Below are 22,181 nucleotides of genomic sequence, written 5' to 3'. Positions count from 1 at the left end.
GTTACAATAAAAAAGGTGGAAAACAAAAGATAAAACAATGAGGTTGCGGTGAGCGTGGATCGAACACGCGACCTTCAGATCTTCAGTCTGACGCTCTCCCAACTGAGCTATCCCCGCTTGATTGATGGTATTTTTGGAAGGATATTATATAATCTATTTTAATGTACTTTTCCTCTCTCTTCAATCTCTCCTCTCCTGCTGGCTGCTGCTGCTGCTTCTTCTTCTTATCTCTCCCCATTTCTCTGCGAGTCTGAGACGGTGAGTGACGCATAGCCAGATGGGGAAGAGCATGCCCTTCAAGGAAGAGCTCAACTTCGGTCTGTTCCCGTTCTTTTCTTCATTGGGTTCTCTATTCATATTTTCGTGTGTTCGTTCATTTCTTTCTTTTGAATTCCACTTGCAGAGCTAAGACATGAGGAATCGAGTGAAATCCTCGCCAAGTACCCCGACCGAGTCCCTGTATGTAATTATTTTAATGCCCATAAGCTCAAAACTCATTTATATTCGTCCCTTCCCCGTGCATTAAACATGTTTAATTTCTTTACCAAAAGTCTCATTTTCCCCTTTTAAACACGGAAATTCGGTGTGCCTTGTTCCTAAGCATCTTGTTGTGTGGAAAAGATGGTGTTCCGAATGTTTTTTTACTTCTCTTCTCTATGTTTTCCAAAGCAAATAAATTTTTTATCAGCTTCTTAAGGTGTAGATAAACATTTACCCTTATCTCCGAGTAATTGCTTATGTATTATCGATTGCAGGTAATTGTGGAAAGGTATTCAAGAAGTGATCTTCCTGAAATGGAAAAGAGAAAGTAAGTTTTAGCTTTCGCTTACCTTTCCGAAGGTTGATAGTTCTCTCTCTCTCTCTCTCTCTCTCTCTCTCTCTCTCTCTCTCTCTCTCTCTCTCTCTCTCTCTCTCTCTCTCTCTCACACACACACACACACACACACACACACACACAATGTTGTTTAAAGATAAATCTCCTTAGTGTTTTATATTTGAATATCGGTATTGGTTAAAACTGATGCTGATCTATTGATATTTTCTATTTCACTCGGTTACATTGTTGATGTATTTGCACGCTCAGGCTATCTCAGGCCCCAATTGTTGTTTTAATTAATTTTTAAAGGGGACATTTCTAATTGTGTTATTTGGCTATCTAATCTCAAGGCCTCACCCCTGTTTCTAGACAGGGTCCTATTAATTTTCAACTTTCATTATTTTGTTTGATAGGGAACAATGTTTCTTTTCCACGCTTTCAAGTTGTCAAATTCAGAGGCAGAGGCTGAGCTCATATTTTGATTTCATGTTCTTTTCCATTTTACTTATAGCATGTGGAATGCAATGCATTTGGTTTTCAAGCTTGATTAACTCTCATCCATATAAATGATACACTGCTGCTATCATTGAGCAATTTGTGAAATATTGATGGGAAAAGTTGTAATGTGGTATAAATGCATACTTGTATTTGTGCATTTGTGGTGGAAACAGCAATCTTTCTTATCTGATTAGCGTACTACGTTTGCAGTGCTCGAATAACCACTTTTTATGGGCAGTGGAGCAGTAGTTTTGAAATCTGGAGAGTGACTGAGCATGAATTAAAACTTTCATTGCCACCTTTTTGTTCCGAGTACTTATGTTTAGTTTAGTATGTGTATGATACATCTTTATTTTTTTCTTTGGTGATAGATACCTTGTTCCCCAAGACATGTCTGTGGGGCAATTTAATCACATTTTGAGCAGCAGACTTCATCTGGCCCCTGGAAAAGCTCTCTTTGTATTTGTGAAGAATACCTTACCACAAACTGGTATAGTTGCAAGCAAATCCTGTACCACTTGTTTTTTGTTGAGTTTTTCTGGAAGAAGTATTTTCTGATTTGCTCTCTCGTATGACTTTGATCTGCAGCTACTTTGATGGGCTCTGTTTATAAATCTTTTAAAGACGAGGATGGATTTCTGTACATGTGTTACAGCACCGAGAAAACCTTTGGTTATGCTACAAATCAGTGAAGGTTGTTCTTTTAAGCTGTCTGATATATGGGGTATGATTGTGGATCTAGTGTTGGCATGATCATTTATCTTGTAAATTTTATGAACATACCAAAATGACACATCAATTTAATGCACACTAACCATTTTAAGTATATGAAATGCAATTATTTATGTGTACTCTTCTTTTGAAACTTTCTAAGTTGCAATGTTTCATTTGCAGAACCTAGTTACTTAATGTAGGCTAAACTCGCGAGTGCAAGTTAGATGAGCATTTCACTCATGCAGCATCTTTTGTATTGACTTAGGGGAGAGTAATTAGTTGGGGCCTTATCCCCTGCGGGGGTTGCATGCTTGTAGAAATCCATGGGATCGTCAGAATGGTTACCATGGGTTTGGTATGGCCATGTTGGTCTCTTAAAACAGAGTAATAATTGTGGGGTGCAAATCTACTTTAGTTGGAATAAGTACAGTTAATTTAGTAAAGTAGATTGGTGGATGAACCGGAAAACTTCCCTTGGCTTCACCTTTCCAGATAAATGATTCAACAATACTTATCCAAAAAGTGAAAACAATGCAAGAATGACATCTGGCCAAAAATTAAAGTTCAGTTTTATTGAGTGATGATAAATGCGGTGCAATTTTCAGGGAAATTTAAAAATAATAATAATCAAGTGCAATTAAAACCTGTCAGATGTGGAACAACCGCATATACATTAAAAACAGGAATGTCTAGACATATTGTAAACCTCAACCTCCGCACTATATATATATATAAACTCAAACGGTTATCTGCATATGAACACTTGCGAGGTGCAAGATATACCCATAGGGGCAAGGGGTATCTGATTCGGGCAACATTGCCTTTGCCTTCAAAGCTACCATGTAGAAAATTCAACTCAACTTGAAAATCCTTTTTGTCTTTCCCAGATCAATCATGATTCTGAAGCTAATGATTCTTGTACCGCACAAAAAACTACCACTGGAATCAGTGATTTTAGGATCTCTTAAAAAAAATTATTCGGGGAAGAGTTTATGGCCTCCTCCATTTCGCCAAACACCACGCACAGGCAACCCTCCATCTGAACTCTCATCCATTGCTTCTGGGTTTGAGTCAGGATCTTTGTTCTTGTGATCCAAAAGTGATGACACGGACCCATCACCCAATCGAGCTCTGAGGAACTTTGGGGTTTTCTTTCTTTGCTTGCTTCCTCCACCACCATCCTGTATATTTTGATTAGATTTACTACCAGCTAATGGGGAATCGTTCTGACCTCTCAGCTTCATTAAGGGTTGATTACCGGTAATTAGCTCCGCATGCTGCTCATCCATCAAAACCTTAGATTTGCCTCCTTTGTAAGCACGGTACCCCTCCCTTGATAATACCTCAGCCGCTGCTTCCTGGGGCTTGTATGCAGATTGCAGTTGCTTTACGGTGTTCAAAATGTTATTTGCTAATCTATCCTTTGAACTATTTCCTTCAGCAACTATAGACTTCCCTTTACCTTTCTTAGAGCCGTTACCGTCTTTCAGGTGGGAATTGCCTGTGCCCCGACCATTAGCTTGAGGAACATTGCTTCGCAAACTAGCATTATAGGTCTCAACAAGCTCTTGCTGTTTCAGCTCATCAGGACAGAGCCGAGCCAACTCCAGAATAAGATGTGACAGGCCAAACTTCTGGACAAGATCCAGATACCTTCCTGTGTCAATTAAACCCTGGCGATACTGTACAGTTATGCCTTTGAAGGCAGTGTATCTGTCTTCATCAAATTCAAGGGCAGCACGAATCTTTTCCACCAAGGACCGGTTTGCAGTCTGAACATCCTGCACATTTAAGGAAGCCTGGCTACTTCTGGGCAACTTGTGCAATTGTGCTACAGATACTGGAGGGAAATCTGAACTTGAGGGTTTCACAGAGACACTTTCCACAAGATCTGGGGCTGATGCAGAGTGTCTGATCCTACCAGTGTTGCCCGAGTCCCTTGAAGAGCCAACTGATAAAAGTGCGGGTGTTGGCCAAGCCTGAGCCAAACTTGCATAACTAGATGATGCTAGTCCATTACCAGTGGCCATCTTAGACTGTCCAGAACTAAGTGATTTTACATGTGCTGAATTTGTTGTAGGTCTAGGTTGTGTTGAAGCAGCTGCTAGTGGGAGGGGTCCGCAGCTTGATGCTGACCAAACCTGAGCTGAATTAAGTTCGGGCACATTTCTTTGACGGCGGATATGTGATGCCATAGAGTTACTAGGAAAATTTTCTGATTCCTGTTTTGGTTTTTGTTGACTGTTTTTGGGTGCCATGGGGAGAGGAGGAAAGGAAGATTCTTCCAAAGGAGCATTCCTTGACCTTCCCAAAGCTTGAAGGTACCTTGAAGGTAATTCAGAATCTGTTGTAGCTAATGATTCAAATTCCTGAATTATCGGATCAATATTGCTTGTCCCCTCAGCATCAGGATCAACTTGCGGATTGGATGTTAATGGTGGATCATGAAATGTATGATCGGCATTAGCTGTCTCTAAACTTGCTTCAATAGCCATAGAAGGTTGACTTTCAGAAGAATTGATTTGAAATGCTCGTCCTCTCCCACGGAGACGATCTTGTTCATTACTTCGTTGATATTGAAAGCTAGTCGGAATCTGTGAGAATGAGGGGAAAAAAAATAGTTACCAAAGGATACAGCCAAAGAAATAGAGCTATAAAAAATATGTTTAAAATTAATTGACGCAAAAAGCAGCAATACATGTATGAAACGATCTATAAGACAGAAAGAAGAAGCTATAATTTTTTTTATCAGTAAAACTAGATAAAATGATCATAGCTAACGATTGATAAATTTTACATACCTGCAGAGCAGCATTACGCTTCGAACGTGACATTCTTCCTCCATGTTCAAGAGCATTATGTCTCTGAAAAAAAAAAAAAAAAAATTAGTAACCGATAGAAATATAGCTAAACCATGAGTTACAAAAATTCAAAATAAAGGACAGGAACATAAACGCACACATGCACACTACATTCACATGCTAGAAGACATCACCTTCAATGCTTCTCCTGATGGAAAGACAATAAACTTTTTGGCTAGGCAGGCGTCATCCTCACACAAGAAATGGTCGACGGAAGTGGATCTGTCATACAAAACAGTCAGCTGTTTCGAAAAATGTTCCCAGCTAAGACAATAATGAACTGTGGACTTCACAAACTTATTGTGGATCTTCACGAATTTATTATAACAAGAAGTGAAAGAAAGTACAAGTATCTTGCCTCTAGGTCGTCATAATTCTTATAATACTCGTAGTGACCTGGATGCTGCCTGCATTCAGCAGAGTGAAAAATCATTAACAATACTTGTCTTTGTTGCAATCAAAGCAGAGGATTTTTTTGTCACATATGGTAGATTGCTTATTTACCTGAGGCATATGTGACAGGTGTAATGTTCAGTAGACATATGCGAGTACAGTTCATTTTCCCCATAGAATGGGGTTCTGCAAAATTCACACAAAGGATGCCCAGTAAAGCCACCTCTTTCGCTCTCAGTTCCATCCACCTCAGAGTCCCCTGTGCTTATATGCTGTTTCAATTGTGCTCTAGTATATAACTTTTGTTCACAAATAAACACCTGGGTCACACAAAACAAGCTAACGAGTCCTCATGAAAACCATTAAAGAAGTACACTTTTGCTACCAAGAATCATACAAGAGGTCAAGTCTATCCATTTCACCTTCCTTCCTTCCAAACAAAGACTGCACATAATTAACTTATGTTGATGGAATAAATGACCCTTCAACTGTTCAATGTTCCTAAAATTTGCTCGACGCTTTGAGCTATCATGTGGCTGCCCCTCCGTCTTATCACATACACTGCACGATAGCCTACACATTGCCTTGATCATCTTGTAATGATCAATGTCATCAAAAAATGCTTGAGTACCCTCGTGGTAATAGTATGATCCCACCCTGCCCTCCCTTCCTTTTGGCAAGACAGAAAAGTCATTAATCATCCTTGTATAATCTCCTAAGGCCTGCAACAACAGCAAAAGCACATGTATTTATAATAAAGAGAGCAATTGTATAAACAGGAAAATAATAAATATCAGAAAGAACAAAGAACACCAGTTCATGCTCAGTCTAATTTCCTACACAAATATTTTAACACCTAATAATTTTAAAATTGAATGTCAAGTTTTGACATTAAAAAAAATCTAAACTTATAATTCTTTCAGAATCATAAAAAACAACGGAAACACGTGCGTAAAATGGATATTACCAGACTGCCTTGGCAGTGACAGATTAATATTTAAAAAACTAGGAAAATGCCTGATTGTAGGTTTAAGTTTGACAAGCAAATAATAAGAAAATATCCTGAAAAGACGAAGAGTTCAACCTCAAAACAAATGCATGAAGAGAGCCACATAAATTCACAGCAACCAAAAACGCAGTGAACTAAATGCTACTCGGTATTTCCTTTGTGCGGCATAAATATATTTCCGCCCTAATTTCACATATACCATATACCTAAGGGATACCAAACCATATCAAAATTGAGAAAAAAAAAAAAAAATCGTAAATACGCTGAGTCAGTATTATTATTAGCAAAGTCTGAATAATCGTAGTAGGCGCGAGATACCAGAGAAAGAGAAAGAGAGAAGAAGAAGTTGAAACCTTGGTGACGAAAACGATGTCGGAATGGGTCTTGCAGATGCAACAGGTGTGATCTTCGCAAATGAAGCGGAGACGAGCGACGCAGGTGGAGCAGACCTCCCGGTGCCCACAGGGACCGTAGGCCACCCATTCCAGAACATCGGCGCACACGGCACAGCTATCGTCCATGTCTTCCTCAGTCTGTCTGTCTGTCTGTAATCAGTACGTTTGTCTGAGATTGACAAGCGAAAGAAAAAAACCCCAATCGAAGCGAGAGAGAGAGAGAACAGTGAAGATGAGAAAGGAAGATCTAATCTAGGGTTCGCAGAGAACAACGGACTCCCCCCAATGCTATTGTGATAATTATAAGCTTTAGGTGAAGGGAATAACAGGATGAAACTTGTATATATAGGTTCCGCCGCCGTTAATCCAACTGGGAATAGGTGAGTTACTGGATTTGCAGTGTCCATTAATATTAAAATTTGGCTTTAATATTTATATAAAAAATTGGACTTTCTTTTAAAATCAAATTACTACTCTATATATTATTTCTAATTAAATTTCTTATTCCTTTATAATCTTAAGATAGATCAAATTGATTCCTCCATTGAAAATTTTTAATAAATCGTCAAATATGCTGATGTAGCCACAAAAATAAAATAAATAAAATTCTAATTACTTAAACAAAAGCCTTGTTCAAATATCGACCATTTTAAAATCAAATTATATTTAAAAAAAATAATATTTATAGTCTTAAAATATAACTTTCATATGATGCTGGAAAAAAACAGATAAATCTGTATAAAAAAATAATTTTTTAGTAAAAAAATTCAATTTTTTGAAAAAAAAATTAAAATTTACAGTTGTTCAAACATATCACCGTTGACTTTTAGGATTTGGTTCGATAATTTCTCCGACCAACATTCTGAACGTTGAATTACACTGATTGGATGACTCTCTCCGAAGATTGTGCTCATCTAAGCAATGGGTTTCGGTTTGATTAAGCAGGACGATTTGCTTTTGCATCATAAATGGAGTTTTAATTCAATTATCTATCTAAATATTTTTCACAAGAGAAATACTATTCCCACATAAATTTTCGGTCAAATTGTATTTTTATTTCATTTTAATTATTTTTACTTAATGATTAAGAAAATATTTTATAATAATTTTCTAAATTTTATTATTTTTTTAAAAAATAGTTAAAATGATTTAAAAATATGTAAATAAAAAAGATAAAAAAAATAAAAAAAATGATTTATACTATTTGGCACCCGATACCAAATTTTCTGTAGCCCTCTTTTCACAATTAAGAAAGAGAGACCTACAGTACATAGATTATAATATTTAGGTTCTGCTTGGCTCCAAGAAATTTTCATCTTAAACATAAAATTTTCATTTTATCATTACAACTTTCTCAAATCCCCATACAAAATATAATAAACAATTTAACTTTTTTTTAACTTTTTCAAATCTCAATACAATAATAATATTAAAATATAATATTTTAATATTTAATCTTAAAACTCAAAATTCTCTTGTAAAAATTTTCAGTGACCAAGCATAACCTTAATATAATGATCACACCTTTTTTAAAAAAAATACACAAAATTTATATATCACCGTAAAATTCTATCTGACATTCTCAGACAAGAGATATCAAACATTCATATGTTGCAAGAGATCCAGAGTGGATCATCAAATTCTCCTTTCAACATGTCTGCAGCTCCGACCTCACTTCCCATACGTATGCGCCCCATATCAAGTGCATCATCATACGGGTGCCACGCTGGCGTCCCGTTCTCGTATCCATTCCATGTTAGCCTCGTCAGCTGACTCCCATCCAATCTAACCACATGCAGGTCACCATATGGTTGAAAACTATTAGGTAAAGACACTGGCTCCGCTGTCACCCCGCCCAAGTTACTTGTGAACAGCAGCCATTTCCCATCCTTACTAAAGCACACGTGGTTGATCCTTTCCCTGTCCACGTCACTCGAACCCTCCGGACCTGCCACGTGAATCCTTCGCAAACCCGAGCCATCGGGCCTGATCACGTAAATGCTAAACGCATCAACGTTGTTTGGGTTGTGTCTGTTGGATGAGAAGGCTATCAAATCTCCATTTGGTGACCAATGGGGCATGGTATCAATCCATGGACCCTCAGTTAACTGACGCAAACCGCCGTTAAACTCGCCATCGACGGCGTCAACTATGTACAAATTCTTATGCCCAGACCGTCCAGATCGAAACACGATGAACTTGCCATCTGGCGAACAAGACGGGAAGGCATTATTCCCTGTCTCCTCTCTCGTTAAAATCTTCATCTCGCACTTTATAACCTCGCAATCCCCATCCAAACCAACCGGATCAAATTCCATCCTTGCAATCTGGACCGTTGCTTTCACTGAACCGAATATCGGCCCCACCGAGGTATATATAACGTGTTTCTCTGTGGGGCTCCACGAGTTGTAAAATGTCAAACGGTCCTTGAGTAGGGCCCATCGCCTAGAACCGGCTGATTTTATAATCTGTAGGCCGGCGTTGGACTCGAAATCTTGATTGAGCGCGATCAGGTCGACGGTGGGGGAAAATGAAGGAAACGAACCATTTAGCCTAAGCATTCGAAGTTGTTCGATTGGGGACGTCACAGGGTCAAGATGTGGAATTGTCGACTCGCCCTGGGTTGACTCGCCTCGAAACCTATGGTATCCGAGGAACCGGGAACCAGGAGATACAAATGGGTTGTAGTGGTGGAACTTCGGGTTCAGAGGCTCGGTCACCGGGAGGAACGTCTTAGACTCGGTGTCAAAGATCTCGATGTGACGGAAATTTTTTTCACGCCGCCGAGTCGCAACTGCTATTCGTTTACCGTCGTGCATGGCTGCGGGAGTGAAGCAGTGGAGCCCAGAAGGTGTGATCCGAGTGGCGGTGTTTGGAAGCCCTGAACGTTCGAGATTTTCCGGTACATCTACACGGAAGATGCTCCACCAACCATCATCGGCTTGGCGGTGGAAGTAAATGACCGAGTCACCGGACCAGCTGGGCCAGCCACCTCGTTCGCACACAGTGATACGGTTACTCCGGTCCGATAGCTGGAACACAACTATTTCAGTGTGGAGCTCGTGGAATTCACCGTTCCAAGGACGACTCCCGTAAGAAGCAACGGCTATGAAATTCCCAGACCGAGAAATAGCAGGACTATAATCGACGGCACCGTACGGAGTAAGCCGGGTAAGTTCCAATTCCTCGACGCGGGTCGAGTAGAGAGCAGACCAGCTCTTAAAGGGTCGTTCAGGTTGTTCGTGGGCTGAGATGAAGTAGAGGCGGTCGTTCTTGAGGACCGGGCGGTCATGGAAGAGGCTACTGGGCAAGGAAGGCAGTGGTTTCGGGATGAGGAGACCAGGCCTGGATAGGTAGATACGGGGAGACCCAGTTCTCTCGGAGATAAAGACGAGTGTCTGATCGTCGTCGACGAACTGGGCATTGAAATTGATGGAGATGCCGTCAGTGAGGCGATGCTCCGGATTGTTCAGGGTGGTGGAAGGGCAGAGTTCGAGAGAGAAGAGGTCGAATCCATATTGGGGCCTACCAACGGTGGTGAAGACGATGGTGCCGGCAGGGTCCATGAGAGAGAAAAAAAGTGGTGGGAGTTGAAGCTGGGTTTGGATTTGGAGATGATGGGAAGTGCCGACTTACGTATAGCGTGACTAAGCATTCTTATCCTTTGTTGACTAACGAATGAAAAAAGCTGACTTCAAATGTAAGAATTTTAAAAAGGGATAGTGATAGGTCGTCACTCTATTATTAATACTTCATTTTTTTAATCATTAAATAAAATAAAATTAAAAATTAAAAAAATAATTAAATATAAAAAAATAATAGATAAATTATAGTTGAGCACTGAGAATATCATTTTCTTTTGAAAAGATTTTGCAGTTCAAGCAAACTTATTTCGCACCTATATCCTCGTATTAACGACAGGTTTCAAATAAATAAATTTTATATAAGTTTATTTTTTATAAAATAAATTTTATTAATAAAATAAAATTATATTTTTTAAAATAAAATTAAAATTTATCTATTTAAAATTTATACACAAAATGTCTAACAAATGTTAGGGGCCCTACCTAGTGGGTGGGTAGTTTAGATATGGAAAGTAGGATTTAAGATTTGATGTATTATTGATTTTCAAAATCATTTTTTCTTCCTGAATTCTTAATTAATTACGACAGAAGAGATCACGAGGACCAGCATCTGGTTCTTTTTTAGCCTATATTGGATTGGTGAAATATATAATAATTAAAGTATAATTATAATAAAATTAAAATTAAAACAAAACCAGTTTATATTAAAACACAAAAATTTTATTTTTTTTTATAATAATAAATATTTATCTCACTGCTATAGAAATAAATAATAAATTCTCGTTCCGTTTTTATTTATTATTTCCTTCAATTTTTGTGTATGTTGTCTATTTAAAATTTATTTATTATCTAATTATGTTAATTTGTTGACAGTCCAAACTAGTGACAGTTGTTCTTTCCGTTAGTCCACTCATATCTCTTTCCAATGCAAGATTAAGCAATTGTGTCAGTATAATCTGTGTCCCTGGTCAGTGCATGCATACAGGTAACGTGTATAGTTAATATAAATGTCAGTCATCCTGCCGGTTTACATTTTAACATCGTTTAAAAGCTAAATATTAAATATTAAAAAAAAGGTAAAAATCTTAAAAAATATTAAATAAGTCAAAAGACCCGCTACTAAAAAATAATGAATCTAGCTAATAGAAAAATCAAAACCCACAAAAAAAATCATAAAATACATTAAAAAATTATACAAATACAAGCGTGTTAGATGGACCAGCCAGCCACACCGATTCTAATCGTAGCTGTTGCTTCGCTGTGCCACCAATGCCATCAGCAAGCAAAAACAGAAACAGAACCATGCAGGAGGTGTGTAAAGACCAAGAAAGTTTGGAGGGAGAAGCATGGGCAGCTCAGCTAGCTGACGCACTTTTCTGTGGCCCTTTCACCAAGAGTTCATGCCATTATCACTCATAATTTCTGCACTAAAGAGATTCGTATCTATCACACACTTGAAAAGAACTAAATGAACAGTTATTTACTGTAAAAAAAAAAAAAGGGAATTAATGGGAATTATATTAATGGATTATCTTTGAAATATAATATTATTACTCCAAAATTACCTTCAGTTCTTCCATTTCATGAGCTTTTTCTTCGATACTTCCACAGATTAGATTCGGGAACAGCTGAATTGAACCCACTGCCACTGGCATTCAGAACAAAATTTTTGTTTGTGTAGCCAATAAATAAATCAAAATCTAGAAAATAAATAAAAAATCACAAAAAATATTAAATCGATTTCATTGGATAAAAAAATAAAATAAAATCCATGCATCTCTTTTATATTTTGATAATTGTAGTCATTACTGAAGAAAAAAATTAAAAGATGAAAAAGAAAAAAAAAGCTATTTTCATTACTGAACAAAAAAATAAAATAAAATAACTATGCATCATTTCGACGGTTCATCATAATAGTCATGACTCATGATATTCTTTCAACACTTCCTTGTACAAGTAAAATTAAATCTATGTCAGAGATTTAAATAAAGAGATATATGTCATAGATTTAAATAAAAAGATAAATGTATGTTTTTTCTTTTCTCATACCTGTTTGATTAGTTTTTCAGCAGAGAGATTTACATTTTCCTATATTTGTATGATTGGTTTTGCAGCAGTTTAATAGGTTTCAGTAGTGGTTTTGCAGGGTAATAGGACATCCTGGAGGATTGAGGAGAACGGTCACCTTAAAAGAGTCTTTATGGCTCATTTGTGGTTTCCTGCTAGCTTGTTTCGTATAGCTGATTCGGTATTTTCTTTTAGAGATATATATTTTCTTAGTGTTATTTCTTTGTTCTTATTTCTTTTTTATAGAACAGTGCACTTTAAAATGATCTTTATGACTTATTTTTGGTTTACTGCTAGCTGGTTGTGAGAGCTAATTTGGTGATTTTTTCCAGAGGTTACAGTGAGGTTCATATTTTCTTAGTGGGCTACTTCTTATTTCTTTTTTTTTTTTTTTTTATGGGTTATTCTCGATTCTTTGTAGTGCTTATTCTTTTTTTTTTTTTTGTGGATTATTTTCCTTATCTTGCTAACTTTTCTTTCTTCTTTTTTCCATTGTTTACTATAGTGCTTATTGTTTTTTGTTAATTTTTTGTTATGATTTTTTTTTTGAGGTCTTGTTGGTTGGGGACTTTTAGAGTTCCACACATTTCTGGTTTTTATCTTTGTAAGGGCACTAACAATAGTTTATGCATCTTCATCTTCAAAATCACATATTTTGAAAATTGATTTTGAAGATGAAGAAAAATTCCTATATTGGATTATGTATTTTTTGACCAAATAATAATAAAATGTTATTATTATTATTATTATTTCCCTAAAATCTGGATAGTCCAATAAATTCAAGTCAAACTCAATGTCCAAGTCCAATAAATTCAATCTACCATATATATATATATATATATATATATATATTCAGCAACATAGAAAAATTCATACATACTCTATGTGTGGTCTAATTTCATACAAATTCATAACTTAGACAAGGAAAAATAATAAAAATAATGTTTGAAGAAGGAAAATGACATCTTCAAAGATAAATAATGATTGTTCATAGTTATTCAAAATTATAGATATAGATAAGCCAATGCAGCTGATTTTAAGGGAAGTTTATTTAAATTTGAGAATAAAAATGAAGATAGACAAGCCATTGCTAGTGCTCTAAGTATATAGTGTGGTTTACTTTGTTATCTTTCATTTGCTATTGTTCAGATTTATTCTATTTTTTGATTTGGTTCATGATGGTTCATGCTGTATATAAGAAGTTGCAATATATGAAAAGATCTAAAAACATAATAGGTTCTGTTTTCTGGCTTGGTTATGTTTTATGCTATACTTGGTTATGTTGTTATGTTCTAAAAAGACAAAAAACTCTACACTAAGGTTGTTATTATTAACTCTTACAGTGTCTTATTTCTACTTATGTGTTTGGCAGTATTTGTTTTCTTAATTCTTTTGATTTTTTTTTGTTATGCTCAGTGCTGTCTTTTTGGCTTAGTTATTTTCAATATTGTGCTTGGTTATGTTTTTATGTTCTAAGAATATAACAAACTCTACATTAAGACTGTTATAATTAACTCTTACAGTATCTTATTTCTACTTATGTGTTCTGTTGTATTTGTATTTTTAAAACAATGACATGCAAACCAAAATAAGAAAACCCATAATTTTTTTAGGATGACAAGTCATGATGGTAAGGAAAATCTACCTACATGAAAAATAATTTGCCTAAGAAAAACTTTTATACTTTCCTGTGTATTTTTACAGTTTGTGGGTCAAAGTGTGGGCTGTATTCAAAGTCTTAAAGTGATTTGCCGCCTACATCATTTATTGTATATTCTATTCTGTGTATTAAATGTGTATATATAGGATAGAGAATTTTATTCATTGATTTTCACATGCATTACCGAATATTCATTTAAAGATCACAGATGAAATGCATAAGAAAAAGTTGTTTTCGATATTGAGGGCCACATGTTTCAAACAAAAGACCAAGAAACCAGCATAGATGAAATACTAGAAATGTTAAGGGTAGTACAAAATAGATGAGATATATACCAACAAACCAACATAGATAGAGTACAATGAGCATAAAAATAAAAACTCATTGATTTTCACGTAGTGAATCCAATGTTCACATGAAAAAAGAGCACATAGATACGTACATGAAAAAAGTACAAAAAGGAAACTCCTACACTGCTCTAGATAAAGGTTTTTTTACATGTTCTAACATTTGGATCATTTAAGAAGTTCAACTCTGTAGACCTCAATCTCCCTGTTGAACCCAAGGTTTCAAGTTTTATGTGATTATAAATCTACACATGGATTTTGATGATAACAAATGAATTCAAAAAATAAAGGAGTTTCAAGCTCAAGTTGTTCACACAATAGAATCAAGCACATCAAAGAACTAAGTATGAGCAAGAAGGAAACAAATTCACATTAAAGTCATAGAGTAATGTTGTAAATCTCTTAAAATTCAAAATTAGGATTAATGCTCAAAATTAATATTTTATCATAAAGCATTAAAATACATTTTCCACATGTGCATGAATATTTTTTAAAATTAAATTTGAAAATTTTGAAATATGATTAATTGTCATCTTTTGCATGTGCATGCCTTGATTAAAGGGTTGAACTTTGAAAATATTAAAGATGATTGATTGTCATCTTTCACATGTGCATGTTTTATTTAAATATTTTTAAAAGTAATTGATGCTTTTTTAGACTTATATAAAAGGTAGATGATTTTGTTTGAAAAATTTGAAAAGTAAAGTGTGCTCATTTTGTCATATACAAAAAGTAAAAGATTAGATTTGAATTTTTTGAAAAGGAAAGTGTGCTCATTTTGTCATATGCAAAAAGTAAAATATTAGGTTTGAATTTTTTTTTTAAAAGGAAAGTGTGCTCATTTTGTCATATGCCAAAAGTAAAATATTAGGTTTGATTTTTTTTGAAAAAGTGAATGATGTTGTCTTTGACAATTGAAAAAGAAGAACCTTTTATTTGAATTTTTTGAAAAAGTGAATGATATTGTCTTTGACATGTGAATTTTTTTAAATTTGAATATGAAGTCTCATATGCCTATAAATAGATCATTTGAGAGCTTCACATTCACAACACCAAGAGCATACAACATTCATTCAAAACTTTCATTCTCTCTTCTCTAAGTATTGAGCCTTAATTCTTGTTCATTTTGAGAGATATAGTTTGCGCTGTATTGTTCTTATTTCACTCATTGATGAGTGTTTTCTGATAACTACCAACTATCAGCTTTTGTATCAGAAAAAAGGTGTGTATAACCCTTATGCGTGTAGAAAGTATTCTACACGGGGAATAGTTGAATCACCACGTGTAAGGTAATTGCAAGTGTAGAGGGTGTTCTACACGGATCCTTTGTAGCGGTGTTGTTCAAAGGTGTAATAGGTTTCTATCTCCACCTGAAGGAGGTTGAATAGTGAATTTGAGAATCCTCAAGGGGTAGCTTGAGGCGAGGACGTAGGCAGTGGGGCTGAACCTCGTTAACATACTGAGTTTGCTTCTCTCTTACCCGTACTCTTTATATTTATTATTATTTCATATTTTGTTTATATTTTATATTATATATTTGATTTATAATCGTTATTTTTTTAATACAACTCAATTCATCCCCCCTTTTTTGTTAGTCATCTGGGCAACAATTGGTATCAGAGGTAAGAGCTCTATTATAAGAGTAACTATCTTTTGAGTTAAGATCTTATGGCTAACATTGCAGCTTCATTTGGTGAAGGTCAATCTAGCAGTCGGTCTCCACTCTTTTGTGGAGATAATTATTCATTCTGGAAATTTAGAATGAGAATATTTCTTTAAGCTCAAGGGAGAGAAATTTGGAAATGTATTGTAAATGGACCTTATATTCCAACAAAAGTGGTTGATGGAGTAAAGGTCAAAAAGGAAGAAGAAGAGTTTGATCGTGAAGACGATAGACTTTATACTTTAAATTTAACTGCTATGAATTTATTATATAATGCTCTTATTGGAAATGAATTTAATAGAATAATGAATTGCGCTACGGCAAAGGAAATTTGGGATAACTTGGAAGTAACTTATGAAGGAACTTCGCAAGTCAAGGAATCAAAAATTTATATTCTTACTCATGAATATGAAATGTTTAAGATGAATGATGATGAATCTATTTCTAGTATGCACACTCGTTTTACTAACATCATAAACAGCTTGACAGCTCTTGACAAAGTTTATTCCAAGGTGGAGATAGTAAGAAAAATTCTTAACTCTTTACCAAAACGTTGGGAATCAAAAGTTACAGCGATTCTTGAAGCTAGAGACCTCAAGAAACTCGAAGTCAATGAACTCATTAGGTCACTTATCACCCATGAGTACACATTGAAAAGAGGAGAAGAAGAAGGAAAGCCAAAGAAGAGCTTAACACTTAAAGCTGTTCCTCATGAAAGTGAAAGTGATGAAGATGAGGAAAATGACGATAAAGATGAAGAAGTTGCGATGATAACAAGAAGAATTCAGAGGTTCTTGAAGAAAAATAGAACTCCTCCGAGGAAATCCTTCAAAAAGTTTTCCAAGAAAGATTCAGGTAAAAATGACACTTTAATTTGTTATAAATGCAATAAACCTAGTCATATCAAGCCAGATTGTCCTCTGCTAAAGAAAGATCGAAACAATGGCAAGAAAACAATGAAAGCTACATGGGATGATGATTCAAGTAGCTCAGATAGTGAAGCAAGCAATAAAGAATCAGCAAATCTTTGTCTTATGGCTAAAGATGACATTGAGGTATGCATGAAGTCTTCCACAAGTAAAAACAAATGGTTTTTAGATAGTGGATGTTCAAGATACATGACGGGAGACAAGACTAAGTTCTTTGATCTTAGATCTAAAAAAGAAGGACACATGACATTTGTAGACAACTCGAAAGGGAAGATCGTGGGAATAGGTAAAATTGGTAATGAATTTTCTCTCATAATTGAAGATGTTCTACTTGTTGAAGGTCTAAAACATAATCTTTTGAGCATAAGTTAATTATGTGATAAAGGATTTACAGTTACTTTCAAAATGGATAAATGCATTATTTTGAATGATCATGATTGTAATATTTGTTTTATTGCTTTTAGAAGTAACAATGTTTATACAATCAATTTTGAAGAAATTACCCCACAAGATGCAATTTATTTTTCAGCTCAAAATGAAACTAGTTGGTTATGGCATAGAAGACTAGATCATGCCAACATGGAACTTATTTCCAAACTTTCAAAAAATGATCTTGTGAGAGGTTTACCAAAAACATATTTTCTTAAAGATAAAATTTGTGATGCATGTCAATTTGGTAAACAAACAAAAACTTCTTTTAAAACTAAGAAACATATTTCTACTACTAGACCATTGCAACTGATACACATGGATCTTTTTGGACCAAATAGAGTTGCAAGTCTAGGAGGAAAATATTATGCATTTGTTATTGTTGATGATTTCTCTAGATATACTTAGGTCATGTTTCTTGCTCATAAAGATGAGGCACATAATGTCTTTACCAAGTTATGCAAGAGAATTCAAAATGAAAAGGGTTATACTATTTCAAGTATCCGAAATGATAGGGGAAAAGAGTTTGTTAATAAAAATATTAAAACATTTTGTGATGAAAACGGTTTTGTGCATAATTTTTCTGCTCCTCGAACTCCTCAACAAAATGGGGGTAGTAGAGAGGAAAAATAGATCTCTTCAAGAGATGGCAAGAACAATGCTCAATGAGAACAACTTGCCTAGTTATTTTTGGGCCGAACCAGTAAGTACTGCATGTTATGTTATAAATAGAGTTATGCTAAGGTCTAAGTTAGATAAAACCCCCTATGAACTTTGGAATGAGAAAAAGCCCAACATTTGTTACTTTCATGTATTTGGATGCAAATGTTTTATTTTGAATGATAGGGATAATTTAGGCAAATTTGATGCAAAATCTGATGAAGGTATCTTTCTCGGGTATTCTACTAATAGTAAAACTTATAGAGTATTCAATAAAAAGACTTTGACTATACAAGAATCTATGCATGTAGTATTTGATGAATCTAATTCTTCACTCTCCAAGAAATCTATTGATGAAGAAACATGAGGTATAAATAATACAGAAAGTCTTAATCTCAACAAAAAGAAAATAATAGAGGAAGTTCAACATGGAGCCATCAGGAAAGATCATCAAAATTTAATACAAGATGCAACCAAACAGTGAAAATTTGTGAAAGATCATCCAGTGGAACAAATTTTGGGAAAACCTTCACAAGGTGTAAGTACTCGATCATCTCTTAGAAATATTTGCAATCATACTGTTTTTCTATCTCAGATTGAACCCAAAAATATTGATGACGCACTTCTTGATGAATCTTGGATTCTAGCTATGCAAGAAGAGTTGAATCAATTTGAAAGAAATGATGTTTGGACACTTGTTTCTAGACCCAAAAATCATACTATTATTGGAACAAAATGGGTTTTTAGAAACAAGAAAGATGAGTCCGGAGTCATTACTAGAAATAAGGCTCGACTTGTAGCCCAAGGTTTTAATCAAGAAGAAGGAATCGATTATGATGAGACATATGCACCTGTCGCAAGATTAAAAGCTATTCGAATGCTACTTGCATATTCTTGTTATAAAGATTTCAAACTTTTTCAAATGGATGTTAAAAGTGCTTTCTTAAATGGTTTTATAAATGAAGAAGTATATGTTGAGCAACCTCCAGGTTTTGAAAATCATATTTTCCCAAATCATATTTTCAAACTCACAAAAGTACTATATGGACTTAAACAAGCTCCTAGAACTTGGTACGAGAGACTCAGTGGTTTCTTGATTGAAAAAAGTTTTTCAAGAGGAAAAATTGACACAACTCTTTTCATTAAATATGAAAATGATGATATTCTTTTGATTCAGATTTATGTTGATGATATAATATTCGGTGCTACTAATGAAAATATGTGTCAAGTTTTTGCTAAGACTATGCAGGAAGAATTTGAGATGAGCATGATGGGAGAACTTACATTCTTTCTCGGATTACAAATTAAGCAAGAAAAAAGTGGGACATTCATCAATCAATCAAAATATATTAAGGAATTACTGAAGAAGTTTGGGATGGAAAATGCTAAGGAAATTAGAACACCAATGAGGTCATCAACTAAACTTGATAAAGATGAATCCGGTAAGCCAGTTGACTCGAAGATATATCAAGGTATGATTGGTAGCTTATTATATTTAACAGCCAGTAGACCAGATATTATGTTTAGTGTGTGCTTATGTACACGTTTTTAATCATCTCTAAAAGAATCACATTTAATTGCAGTTAAGCGCATTTTTAGATATCTTAGTGGTACAATTAACCTAGGATTATGGTACCCTAAGTACATATCTTTCAATCTAATCAGTTACACAGATGTAGATTATGCTGGCTGTAAAATAGATCGAAAAAGTACTAGTGGAACATGTCATTTCTTAGGTCATGCACTAGTTTCCTGGTTTAGTAAAAAACAAAATTCTATTGCACTATCTACTGTTGCGGGTAGTTGTTGTGCTCAAGTTCTCTACATGAAGCAACAACTTGAAGATTTTAAACTCATGTATAATCACATTCCAATCAAATGTGATAATACAAATGCTATAAATCTTTCAAAGAACCTAATACAACATTCTAAAACTAAGCATATTGAAATAAGATATCATTTTCTTCGAGATCATGTGCAAAAAGGCGATATAATATTAGAGTTCACAAACACACACGATCAGTTAGCAGATATTTTTACAAAACCTTTACCAGAAGATAGATTATGTATGATCAGAAGAGAAATAGGTATGATGCATGCTATGAATATCTCTTAAAAGATAGACTAGAGTCAATAAAAATAGAGATAGATTTTTTAAATACTTTTACATAAACTTGAGATTCTTAGCCTCATGTTTGAGACGCTCATTCTCTTCATACAATATCATGTCATTCTTATCCATGGAAACCGGCAAGCGAAATGTATAATCAAATAAAGATTTCAACTGTTTATCCTTCTGCCGAATGATTCATTCCCTTGTGTGAGACTCTTGAACAATTCGTTGAAGTACAACAATTTGTTCTTTGAGCTTTTCAACTTCATGATTTTTGGCTTGTAGCCGCTGAGAAAAAGCAACAATAGAGGAAGAGTAGCGAGTCCCAAGACTCACCAAGTCATAAATAGCATCAGAATCTGACTTATTAGTCAGATTATTATTTTCTTGCTGCAACATGGCATCAATGGTAGCTGCAGAAAGAACAGGAGGTTGAGATGCAGAATGCCTCATGAATGGATCTAGAGAAATGTTAGAAGAATGAGCCATTGAGAAAAGAATAGAAGGCTTAAAACGAGAATGTTGAAGGAATGCAGATGAGTTATAGAGATGAGAAGAAAACTTGATGCGGATTTGATGAACTTCAGGACTGATTTTATAAAGATAGCATAAAGAATAAGACAAGCTATCATCCAATTCAAAGAGCAATGTATTTTTTTTCCTGATCGGTGAAAATGATATTTTTAGAAACTCGGAGCCTTCAATCTCGTTTGTCAACAACATCATGCAATTTTTTTCAAATCTCCAGCCGCACTTGTCGGGTCACGGACGGATAAAATTTATTTATTTATTTATTTATTTTAACTATCTACAGTGTCTACTAACGCACCGTTTTCTTCAGGTCTATTTACTTGCTGCCGATCCTTTTTAATGATGCCAAAAGGGGGAGAAGTTTTAGACTAGAACATTAACGTTGTTTAAATTGCTAAACTTGTTATATATGCTTGGAATTATATTTATACTTTTGCTTGAAAAACTAACACATATTTTCAGGGGGAGCTTAAGTATTAATACAAGTTTCAAGTTCTATCAAGTATTTGTCATCATCAAAAAGGAGGAGATTGTTGAACTCAAGGTTTCAAGTTTCATGTGATTATAAATCTACACATGGATTTTGATGATAACAAATGAATTCAAAAAATAAAGGAATTTCAAGCTCAAGTTGTTCACACAATGGAATCAAGCACATCAAAGAACCAAGCATGAGCAAGAAGGAAACAAGTTTACATTAAAGTCATAGAGTAATGTTGTAAATCTCTTAAAATTCGAAATTAGGATTAATGCTCAAAATTAATATTTTATCATAAAGCATTAAAATACATTTTCTACATGTGCATGAATATTTTTGAAAATTAAATTTGAAAATTTTGAAAGATGATTGATTGTCATCTTTTGCATGTGCATGCCTTGATTAAAGAGTTGAACTTTGAAAATATTAAAGATGATTGATTGTCATCTTTCACATGTGCATGTTTTATTTAAATATTTTCAAAAGTAATTGATGCTTTTTTAGACTTATACAAAAGGTAGATAATTTTGTTTGAAAAATTTGAAAAGTAAAGTGTGCTCATTTTGTCATATACAAAAAGTAAAAGATTAGTTTTGAATTTTTTGAAAAAAAAAGTGTGCTCATTGTGTCATATGCAAAAAGTAAAAGATTAGGTTTGAATTTTTTTTTAAAAGGAAAGTGTGTTCATTTTGTCATATGCCAAAAGTAAAAGATTAGGTTTGATTTTTTTGAAAAAGTGAATGATGTTGTCTTTGACAATTGAAAATGAAGAACCTTTTATTTGAATTTTTTGAAAAAGTGAATAATGTTGTCTTTGACATGTGAATCTTTTTAAATTTGAATATGAAGTCTCATATGCCTATAAATAGATCATTTGAGAGCTTCACATTCACAACACCAAGAGCATACAACATTCATTCAAAACTTTCATTCTCTCTTCTCTAAGTATTGAACCTTAATCCTTGTTCATTTTGAGAGATATAGTTTGCGCTGTATTGTTCTTATTTCACTCATTGATGAGTGTTTTCTGATA

At 34.6% G+C, this 22,181-nt stretch overlaps 3 protein-coding genes, 1 long non-coding RNA gene and 1 other non-coding gene across 5 annotated transcripts; 1 reads left to right on the top strand and 4 right to left on the bottom strand.

Moving 5' to 3' along the window:
* Positions 1-44: 44 nt before the first annotated feature.
* Positions 45-117, bottom strand: TRNAF-GAA. Its single transcript has one exon. It is a non-coding gene; the product is annotated as a tRNA-Phe (tRNA).
* Positions 118-167: 50 nt separating this feature from the next.
* On the top strand, positions 168-2,166 carry LOC122317081 (autophagy-related protein 8i-like). Its single transcript, XM_043133986.1, has 5 exons — positions 168-317; positions 404-459; positions 756-808; positions 1,687-1,805; positions 1,904-2,166. Exons 1-5 carry the CDS (start codon positions 278-280, stop codon positions 2,005-2,007), a joined length of 372 nt encoding a protein of 123 aa, XP_042989920.1. The 5' UTR covers positions 168-277; the 3' UTR covers positions 2,008-2,166.
* A 517-nt stretch (positions 2,167-2,683) lies between these two features.
* On the bottom strand, positions 2,684-7,067 carry LOC122317080 (E3 ubiquitin-protein ligase ZNF598-like). The gene is given in 8 exon segments (XM_043133985.1): positions 2,684-4,623; positions 4,831-4,893; positions 5,025-5,100; positions 5,102-5,112; positions 5,249-5,297; positions 5,395-5,603; positions 5,706-6,005; positions 6,646-7,067. Coding segments are annotated over 8 exon segments (2,496 nt in total). The 5' UTR covers positions 6,814-7,067; the 3' UTR covers positions 2,684-3,003.
* A 1,095-nt stretch (positions 7,068-8,162) lies between these two features.
* LOC122314776 lies at positions 8,163-10,341 on the bottom strand. Its single transcript, XM_043130361.1, has one exon. It carries the CDS (start codon positions 10,251-10,253, stop codon positions 8,292-8,294), a length of 1,962 nt encoding a protein of 653 aa, XP_042986295.1. The 5' UTR covers positions 10,254-10,341; the 3' UTR covers positions 8,163-8,291.
* A 1,085-nt stretch (positions 10,342-11,426) lies between these two features.
* On the bottom strand, positions 11,427-11,920 carry LOC122314826. Its single transcript, XR_006243874.1, has 2 exons — positions 11,837-11,920; positions 11,427-11,693 (listed from the first exon to the last, which is right to left on the bottom strand). It is a non-coding gene; the product is annotated as an uncharacterized LOC122314826 (long non-coding RNA).
* Positions 11,921-22,181: the final 10,261 nt, after the last annotated feature.

Source organism: Carya illinoinensis, chromosome 7 (assembly GCF_018687715.1).
Source record: "Carya illinoinensis cultivar Pawnee chromosome 7, C.illinoinensisPawnee_v1, whole genome shotgun sequence".
NCBI classification, from domain to species: domain Eukaryota; kingdom Viridiplantae; phylum Streptophyta; class Magnoliopsida; order Fagales; family Juglandaceae; genus Carya; species Carya illinoinensis.
Note: the sequence above shows the minus strand (reverse complement) of the source record. Positions and strands in the feature narration are given on the sequence as shown.